Source organism: Lucilia cuprina, chromosome 6, assembly GCF_022045245.1.
Source record: "Lucilia cuprina isolate Lc7/37 chromosome 6, ASM2204524v1, whole genome shotgun sequence".
Classification (NCBI taxonomy): domain Eukaryota; kingdom Metazoa; phylum Arthropoda; class Insecta; order Diptera; family Calliphoridae; genus Lucilia; species Lucilia cuprina.
Window position 1 is genome coordinate 56,365,666 of NC_060954.1, and position 9,695 is coordinate 56,375,360.

Here is a 9,695-nt window from a genome sequence, read left to right on the forward strand (position 1 = left end):
AATTTTCGTTTATTTCGCATATATGTGATGTTTGTTTTTATAAAAAAGTAACTATATATATAAAAAAAATAATTTAATATAAATATATAAAAAATATTTTTGGTATAAACTAGATAAAAGTATAATGAATGAAAAACAAAAGTAAATTTCGCCGCTTAAGATTTCTGAGGTGTAGAAGTATAAACGTTATATTGAAGCGGTGTACTAGCTGCATCATTTTCATAATGTACACCACCAACAATATGACCGGGTTTTACTTTATTTTCATGATGTATATCATGCCATAATGTATAAATCGGCCATAAAATTAAAGCTTCTAGGGCTGAGGAGATAAACATTATATAAATAAATTTTTTGAATATTACAAAACAAACAACAACAACAACAAATTAACTTACCACACATTAGAACACCCAAAACGAAAACCATTAAAATATGTAAGGGATCGTTGTCGTTAATAAAATTCATTATCAAAGTTATTATGACCCTGCCACAGTCGCAAACAAAACCCAGAGAACTTAACACCAGCCAAGGCACCATAAATTTGTGATGTCTCTATAATAGTTAATTAGATTTTTGTTGTTTAAACCGCGATTTGTTAAGAATATAAATATATATATATATATAGTATATAATTTTACCTTTACAATGCCCATTATAAGAATACCACTGACAATGATCATAGCTAAGCATACAGCCAGGACAGTGCTTAAGATGATTGTGCTCATTTCTTTGAAAAGAAAATAAAACTAATTAAGTTAAAAAATTTATATAATTTATTTCAACTAGTGGAAAACGGAATCGTTTAGTCTGCTATATACCCTATATATTTAATATGTTATCGGATCAATAATGGACCTCCTCTCTTTTAGAAAAGTACGTTTTTATAACATTTACATCAAAATATCTAAACGATCCATTATAAATACCGTTAATTCCGATAGTAATTTCTATTAGAATCATGTTTATTAAGGAATCTGATAGAGTAATATATTTCTTAGTCAAATTTTTACATCCGATTTTATATTAATTATTATAAAATTGTGAAAATTTTATCGGTTCAGTTATGAAGCCATTTTTTTTTTTGAAAACTATTTGTCCAATTTAATTTTTTTAAAATTAATATGGAGGCTTAAAGAAAAGGCTTGAAAAATCTTATTAAAAAATATAAGGCTGATCAGTTGTCAGATATTTTCGATGAATAAAGTTATCGGAAAAACCTTATATACCGATCCTTAAAAGAAATTATCATGTAATGCTAAGGAACTCATAGAATTTTCTATTCAATGTAACTGATCTGGAGTGTAATATCTGAAGCAACAAAACTGCCACGACATTTTGACTGAATTTCGAAAAAAGCCTATCCTCTATCCTCCCAGCAATTTCACCTAAGTCGTTGCTTCAAATTTTGTGAACTAGGACCTGTTTTTATCTGAGTTGGCTATTTGTCTCAATCTCGTTAGGATCACACCTTAGGGGTATACAAACTCATAATGGACTGACTTTCAAACAAACTTTTATAATTATTAGATCTTTGCTTCAATTTTGTGGACTAGGACCTGTTTTTATCTGAGGTGGCTACTTGTCTGAATCTTGTTAAGATTACCCCTTAGGGGTACACAGGCTCATTATGGACTAATTATCAAACAAACTTTTATAATTATTAGGTTTTTCATTACTCCGATTTTGTATAATTGTGAACTAAGGCCTGTTTTTATCTGAAGTGGTTACTTGGCTCAATCTCGTTAGGATCACGCCTTAGGGATATACAGATTCATTATGGACTGATTATCAAATAAACTTTTATAATTATTAGGTATTAATATTAGGTCCAATAAGAGACAAAATATGGGCCGATTTAAAGAACATTTTAATGATTTCTCTTAGTCGTCGACAATGTTGTAAGTTATATATCCAATGTCAAAGCATCTATCCTAAATTTCAAGAGAATTTCAGAAGCCGACTTAGATCCTATCAAAATGTATTATCCGATTGCTATTGTATATCTTGGAGTGATTTCCGGAAGTGAATCTTGGGGTATATTTGGGCCAAAGTCTATAGATTTCGATAAAAAAAATTATTCCCCGAATTTTATCAAAATATTAACATTGTTAAAGGTTTTATAGACAATAAACTGATTTCCGTTGAAAGTAATTATACGGAGGACCTTTTCAATTATGGACCTATGATTATGAAATATGGATATTTAATTTCGCTAAAACTGAACAAACTCTCAACTCTCTTTAGTTTTAAAATCAGCAATGAACAATAAAAATATATTCCGAAGGGGCCTCTCAGTCTTTATAAAGGGTTTTTTTTCGATCTGAGTGTTATAAAATTATACTTTAGGGACCTGGCTGTATAAAACTAATGATGGCTTTATAATCAACATATTTTGGGCTACTTAAGGTACTGTTTTAGAGGGGGATGTTATGTTTTCGAGAAGAAATCGTTGGCCGATATTGATCTCTTAACGATAAACAATATTCCGTTAAATCAATTCGTAACGTCTGGATAGGTATACGTCTCAACTATTTGTGCCCATATATAGAGAATTTTAGCTCACATTCTCATAAAGAATAGGTGAAATAATAGATCACATTTTGATTTGTTTTTGGTATAAAATCGGAGTCTTTTAATCTATTATACTATCTATAGTCTAGTGTATTACAAAGTTTTCACGGACAAACTGATGCAAGGGCATCAAAATTAATTTTAAACTTTAGAATCTTTTATTTAAATATTAATTATCACTTTTAAAACATTTAAACAGGAAATGAACAATTTAAATTTTCAAATAAAAATAATTCAAAAAACAACACAACAATTTTCAAATTAATAAAAAAAATCTAAAACCTATGATGAAAACTGATAACAAAATTATTTGTGATTCCCACTAGTTGTGAAATTATTAAAAAAAAAAATAATAATAAAACATTTGCATAAATTATGTACTGGCAGTTTCTGTTTTGTGCTCGGGAACTGTTGCATCAAGATGAGATTTAAGACTCTGAAGTAGACCGATCATAGCAATGGAAACAATCAAATAAATTAAAATATTTAGAATGCCAATAATGACACCAAGTGTAGAACGACTCCAGCATTTCATTTTTTGTTATTTTATATTAATATATTTTTCTTAAAACCAAAAAAAAAAAAAAATGTACAAATTAAAACAATCGACCGAAAACACTTAATAAAAAACACTCGCGTCGCGTTGTTTAACAACTAAACTTTTGAAAAACACATTCAATTGAATAAAGCTAAAGAAAGCATTAAATAATTGAACATATGTAGATGGATGGAAGGTTCGATGATACATTTAGTACTTATTTGTGTACAAATTACGATGCCATAAGTGAAGAAGTGTAGTAAAAAGTACTTTCGAGCTAAATAAATATATAAACTTTACTTATCTATTGAAAGAGAATAAAATTATATTAGAGACAGAAGAATTGTATGATATAAATCTACATCAGGGATGAAAACTTATGTAGTTTAGTACAATCTGAAATTCTATTTGCCGAAAAAAATACCTCAATACTCCCATGACATTCTTGCAGTAAAGTCTTGCTTAAAGCGTATAAGACCACAGTCTAGTTCATAGCTTAGTCTAGTATATAGTCTAGTCTATAGTCTAGTCTATAGTCTAGTCTATAGTCAAGTCTATAGTATAGTCTATAGTCTAGTCTATAGTCTAGTCTATAGTATAGTCTATAGTCTAGTCTATAGTCTAGTCTATAGTCTAGTCTATAGTCTAGTCTATAGTCTAGTCTATAGTCTAGTCTATAGTCTAGTCTATAATCTAGTCTATAGTCTAGTCTATAGTTTAGTCTATAGTCTAGCCTATAGTTTAGTCTATAGTCTAGCCTATCATCTAGTGTAGTCTAATTTATATTCTAGTTTATAGTGTAGTCTAGTCTATGGTCTAGTTTATACATTAGTTTTTAGTTCTGTCTATAGTCTAGTCTATTCTATTCTTTAGTCGTGTCTGTAGTCTTGGACCTTTGTGTTTTGTCCAATAAATGAAAAATTACACTTATTCAAATGAAACCCTATATGACCAAAATGTTCAACTTGGATCCCCTTATAGGCCTGCCAACCATCCAATAGTACTGAATTTTGTGCAAATCTGATCGATGTTGAAAAATTGTCCATAAAACAAATAAATATTTACAAATGAGTCACTTAAGTTGAATTAAAAGTGATTAGGAAAACATTCAGTGGTTTAAACCATTTTCTAAGGGGATTCACAAAAAGTGATTCTTCAGTATTTATATAAGCAGCTTAATGTGGAGGGGAATAACTAAAGATAATCTCTTATACACTAGACTCTAGTAAGTTGAAATTATATGTTGTCAATTCCTTAAGAGGAGTTTTTCCGTTTCTATGTACATAAAGACTTGTGTACAGAGGAATTTATTGTATCTTTAAAAGTTCTCTTGAAATGCTAGGTACCTCAGTAGCGAACCTTTAATAGGAGCTACGTTTACTTTATGGACCGATTCAGGTTGTAGTTGGTTATTTAATTTTGATTGTAATTCGATTATTATTTGCACAATTTATAAAATAATTAAAGGTTCGGATCTCGCAGATAAGTGGTTTATGAAAACTTGTTTATATATATATGTATGTATGTTTACGATATAGGTTCGAAAAATTATATTGTTAAAATTACAAATGGAATGAACAACTTATATGCATGTACCGAACTCAACAAAGAGATCTAAGTTTCACAAATTTAAATACATTTTCTCTTCATAATCATCATCATATTAAATAAAAATTCCAACGCTGATAACAGATACATACAATCGATTCATTTTGCAAAGTTTGCAAAAATATTGTATACATTTGATACGTTCATAAATACTTTATTGTAATGCGCAATAAAGGAATTTATTTCTTGGAAATAAAATTTATTCAATGGAATTTTGAGAAAACAAACAACTTAATTTTATATTCGTGATTCATATAATATTATGTTTATTTGAAAAAAAACATGTACTTTATAATATGTAAATAAAATAACTTGTAAAGTGCAATTTTCCAATTCCAATTACTTGTAATTGCAGAATTACAATTACTTGTAATGCGTAACTGATCAATAACCAATTAGAATTAATTGTTATGAGTTATTAAGTAATTACAATTAATCGCAATTGTAGTTTTATTAATTACAATTACTTGTTATTTGTAACTGACTAATAACCGATTACAATTACTTGTAATTGTAATTGAAATTTTTTAAGTAAATTTCGAAAAATTTCTTAAGATTTTTGTGGTAAAGCAGGCAAAAAATGGTACTGTGGTGGAGCATTAGCTGGATCGAAGCCATAATGTACATCAGCAATAAGTTTGCCCGATTTTTCATCATTCATACGACGTATATCCCTCCATAAGCTGTAAATGGTCCAGAAAATTAAAGCACCTAAACCTATAAATGAAAACAAATAAAAATATTAAGAAATTTATTTACAATCAAAAATCATTTATTTTAACTTACAAACACCAATTACACCGAATACAAAGGAAGTAAGCACTACTGATAGGGAAATACCATTTACCAGACTAAGTATTAAAGTTAATACAACTCTAGCACCATCAACCGCTAAACCCAGACCATGTAGTACTAACCAAGGCAATATCAATTTGTGACGTCTCTATAATAGAAAAAAAAACTTTAATAAAAAACGCAAAAGTTTTATAGGACAGATAAATTACCTTTATAATGCCCATTATTAGGACACCGCTTACAATGATCATAGCTAAGCATGCGGCGAATAGAGAGCTGATTAAAACTGTTCCTAGTTCTAAAAGTTTATTAAGAACAATTATAGTTAAATTTAAAATTTTTTTGGGGGGAAGCTTTAGTGGGAAATAGTTTTTAGCTAGTTTCGATGGAGACGATCTTGGGTATCAGCATAACAATTTTCACTAGATCATAGACAAGACTATAGACTAGACTATAGATTAGACTATATATTAAACTATAGGCTAGACTATAGACTATTGAGTAGACTATATACTATACTAAAGACCAGATTAGACTATAAACTAGACTTTAGACTAGACTATGGACTGTACTATATATCAAACTAAAGTCTAGATTATAGACTAGACTATAGACTAGACTTTAGAAAAGTCTATAGATTAGACTATAGACTAGACTATAGACTAGACTATAGACTAGACTATAGACTAGAGTATAGACTAGACTATAAACTAGACTATAGACTAGACTATAGACTTGACTATAGACTAGACTATAGACTAGACTATAGACTAGACTATAGACTAAACTATAGACTAGACTATAGACTAGACTATAGACTAGACTATAGACTAGACTATAGACTAGACTATAGACTAGACTATAGACTATACTATAGACTAGACTATAGACTATACTATAGACTAGACTATAGACTTGACTATAGACTAGACTATAGACTTGACTATAGACTAGACTATAGACTAGACAATAGACTAGACAATAGACTAGACAATAGACTAGACAATAGAGTAGACAATAGACTAGACTATAGACTATACTAAACACCAGACTAGACTATAAACTAGACTGCAGACTAGACTATAGACTGCACTATATATCAAACCAAAGGCTAGTTTATAGACTAGACTATAGACTAGACTATAGACTAATCTAGATTATTATAGACTAGATTATGAGCCCAAAATATGGTGGGTGTGGTTCTATTGTGGTTAGGTGAAATAAGGGACCGATTTTTACTATTATCAACAGCGTTCGTCCTTGTGCAAAATTTCATCAAATTATCATGAAAATTGCGACCTGTAGCGTGGGCACATGAACACACAGACAGACGGAAGTATCTAAATCAACTTAGAATGTGATACTGAGCCGATTGATATAAGTACTTGAAGATGGGTGTAGAACCAATATTTTTGCGTGTTACAAATACCAGCACAAACGCATAATTACCCTCCGCACTATAGCGGTGTAGGCTAAAAAAAAACCTGTTATGAAGATCACAAACGAAGTACATCTTATCACTGTAGTGCATAGCAAACAGATTTAAAAAAATTTCTTAGAACAAAGGAAATTTCAAAGTGATTTAAAAAGCTAAATAGTTAATTTTAATTGAATCTGTCTACATTAATGCTACATATTGCACTTTCTACCTCCCACTTATTGTTATTATTTGTTTAAATTTTAACATTAAATTGCATAAATTACCGGCCGCCTTTTCCTTTTGTTCGACAGTTTTATCGAAACGTTCTTGTAAATTTTGTAGCAAGCCAAGCACTACAACGGACACGAAAATATAGATCAAAATGTTAAGGATGCCAATAATGACTCCAAGTGTGGAACGGCTGCAGCATTTCATTTTGTTTTTTGCTTTATATCTGTTTTTTTTAGAATATTTTTTTTAAATACCACAACAATTCCGTTCACAATATGTTGAGTCAAACGACGTCGAACAACTAATCTTTTCAATAATGAAATTGAAGAATTAAAGCTTTAAAAAGCATTGATAGTAATTGTGAGCACATATGGAAAATATAGTACTTTTTGGACTTTTTTGTACTAATATTTCTCTCTTTTACGATGTGTGTGAGTGTGTGCTCAGATTTTGTATATATTGGCTTCCTTTATCTTTTTAAGATATTTAAGTTCATCATTTTATTTGTTATTTTTACAAAATAATTTTTCGACTAAAGTTCATAATATACAAATTTCGAGTTCTTATTCATTTAGGTTCTTATTTAGTAGTTATTTAATCATAACTCAAGTTTCCAGACAGAAGTACGTGCAATAACTAGATGCGTAAATTTGAATAGAATAAATATGGCGACCACAGCGCTTAAAATATTTACCGACAGCCAGGAGCAAAGATACAAGCCGAAACGTCTCAAATCGGCGGTGGCGGGCCGCCGGTAATATTTTTCAAGCTGCGCCGCCGCCGTCTTCTTTCGGCTCAAAAGCTAAGTCGGCTTAAACGTAGCATGATAAGGATTTTAAGACGTATATAGAGCATGTAGAGAGGACAGTGAATCTCTGTAGCACTTTCTTTGCCACTGTCAGGCATTCGTCGAAGTTAGATCTAAGTATTTTGAAAGTGATGTTATTCCGGAAATAACATTCCTGAAGATTCTTAGGAATTACTTTCAGGAATCTTAGTTTCTGAACACTGAAAAATAATTCATTCAGTTCCTATTTTTCTCATGATAAGGAGCGCACAACAGGGCCGATTCTGGCCTAAATGTATTTCTTCGGATTTGATGTAATATACATCCTCCTATAAACCTAACCTAGTCATGTGTCTGTCGGTCCCTATATATTAATATTGAAAAAGGTTTTAAAAGGACTTAGATATATGCGAGATCCGAATCCTCCATAATTCTAGCAGATATGCCTTTGAGTCATTGTTCCTGTCGGTCCCTATATATTTATATTGAAATCAGTTTTTACAAGACCCTAGATATCCGAATCCTCTATAATATTAGCAAACATGACTTCGAATAGAATCTACTAAAACCTAAATCTGTCCATAATTGCCCATATCGGGACAAAATTTTAAATAAATATGTTGTGTATTATCTGATATCGATATAAAATTATACTCGTATATTTTTATATACAAATTTTCCCGGATTGGTCCATAATTGCTTGTAGCTCCCATATAAAGACATATTTTCACAATCACTTAATCATATCTTACTCATGAATTAAAATACATATTAGGATAAAATTCTACAAGAATATATTAATTAAAAATTATTTATTTGATACAACTGAATAATAATAAGGTTGAGTCTGATATTCAACCTGTAAAGTTCCAGTAACTGCACGGGGATTGTTAATATTCTTCCTGCGTATACTTCTATATAGAGAAATTAAAAAGCAAAAAATTGCTATTTGAAGAACTGGAAAAATGAAATAAATTAATAAGAAAATAACAACTAAAATATTTAAACTGAAAAGTAAATACCTGTTACAATAATGCTTATAAAGATCAGGGCTAAAAATTCACCAGTTGGTGCATTACCTATTAAGGCACCCAGATAACCGTAGGCAAATATCAAACAGCTATAGATAAAACCAATAACATATATTATCATAAAGGGAAGTAGGCAATTATGACGTCTCTGTGAAAATATAAAAATAAAATGAGTTTAAAAAGGTCTTTAAAAATAATATAAAAAAAACTTACCTTAATAATACCCCATACAAGTAATCCAGATATAATACCAATTAGTAGACATCCGGCCATTATTATGCCAACTGTTATTGAGGCTTAAATTTAGAAATATGAATTATTTTTTTAAGTATTTTTTAGTACAGACTATAGATTAGTTTATTGTCCCGACTATAAATAAGTTTATAGACCAGACTACTGGTCTATAGTACAGACTAGATACTGGTCTATGGTCCAGACTATACACTGCGTATAGTTTAGACTATAAACAGGTCTATAGTCCAGAATATAGTCTGGTCTATAGTCCAGACTATAAACTGGTCTATAGCCCAGACTATAAACGGGTCTATAGTCCAGACTATAAACTGGTCTATAGTCCAGACTATAAACTGGTCTACAGACCAGACTATTAACTAGCCTATAGACCAGATTATAGACTAGTCTATAGACCAGACAATAGTCAATAGACCATACTGTGGACCAGTTTATAGACTAGTTTATAGACCAGACTTT

At 30.2% G+C, this 9,695-nt stretch overlaps 3 protein-coding genes across 3 annotated transcripts in view; all 3 read right to left on the reverse strand.

Moving 5' to 3' along the window:
• LOC111686986 lies at positions 1 to 3,233 on the reverse strand. The gene is made up of 4 exons (XM_023449393.2): positions 2,956 to 3,233; positions 642 to 730; positions 399 to 555; positions 1 to 322 (listed from the first exon to the last, which is right to left on the reverse strand). The coding sequence occupies exons 1-4, from the start codon at positions 3,107 to 3,109 to the stop codon at positions 156 to 158; spliced, it is 567 nt and encodes a 188-aa protein (XP_023305161.2). The 5' UTR covers positions 3,110 to 3,233; the 3' UTR covers positions 1 to 155.
• Positions 3,234 to 5,075: 1,842 nt separating this feature from the next.
• On the reverse strand, positions 5,076 to 7,726 carry LOC111686985. The gene is made up of 4 exons (XM_023449392.2): positions 7,220 to 7,726; positions 5,725 to 5,813; positions 5,507 to 5,663; positions 5,076 to 5,437 (listed from the first exon to the last, which is right to left on the reverse strand). The coding sequence occupies exons 1-4, from the start codon at positions 7,368 to 7,370 to the stop codon at positions 5,271 to 5,273; spliced, it is 564 nt and encodes a 187-aa protein (XP_023305160.2). The 5' UTR covers positions 7,371 to 7,726; the 3' UTR covers positions 5,076 to 5,270.
• Positions 7,727 to 8,730: 1,004 nt separating this feature from the next.
• LOC111686990 overlaps positions 8,731 to 9,695 on the reverse strand; it is a 2,157-nt gene continuing 1,192 nt past the window's right edge. The window contains exons 2-4 of the mRNA XM_023449396.2: positions 9,198 to 9,280; positions 8,976 to 9,132; positions 8,731 to 8,910 (exon numbers count right to left, since the gene is read on the reverse strand). Of these exons, the coding sequence (XP_023305164.2) occupies positions 8,762 to 8,910; positions 8,976 to 9,132; positions 9,198 to 9,280 (389 nt within the window). The 3' untranslated portion in view covers positions 8,731 to 8,761. The remainder of the gene's footprint in view (positions 8,911 to 8,975; positions 9,133 to 9,197; positions 9,281 to 9,695) is intronic.

Excerpts from the sequence above, each read along its gene's own strand:
- LOC111686986 (XM_023449393.2), bottom strand. The coding sequence starts at position 3,109 with ATGAAATGCTGGAGTCGTTCTACACTTGGTGTCATTATTGGCATTCTA. Across the intron at positions 731-2,955 it reads GCACAAAACAGAAACTGCCA|AAATGAGCACAATCATCTTA; the intron begins GTACATAATTTA and ends TTCTTTTCAAAG. Across the intron at positions 556-641 it reads TTATAATGGGCATTGTAAAG|AGACATCACAAATTTATGGT; the intron begins GTAAAATTATAT and ends TAACTATTATAG.
- LOC111686985 (XM_023449392.2), bottom strand. The coding sequence starts at position 7,370 with ATGAAATGCTGCAGCCGTTCCACACTTGGAGTCATTATTGGCATCCTT. Across the intron at positions 5,814-7,219 it reads ACAAAAGGAAAAGGCGGCCG|AACTAGGAACAGTTTTAATC; the intron begins GTAATTTATGCA and ends ATAAACTTTTAG. Across the intron at positions 5,438-5,506 it reads ATTCGGTGTAATTGGTGTTT|GTTTAGGTGCTTTAATTTTC; the intron begins GTAAGTTAAAAT and ends TTTCATTTATAG.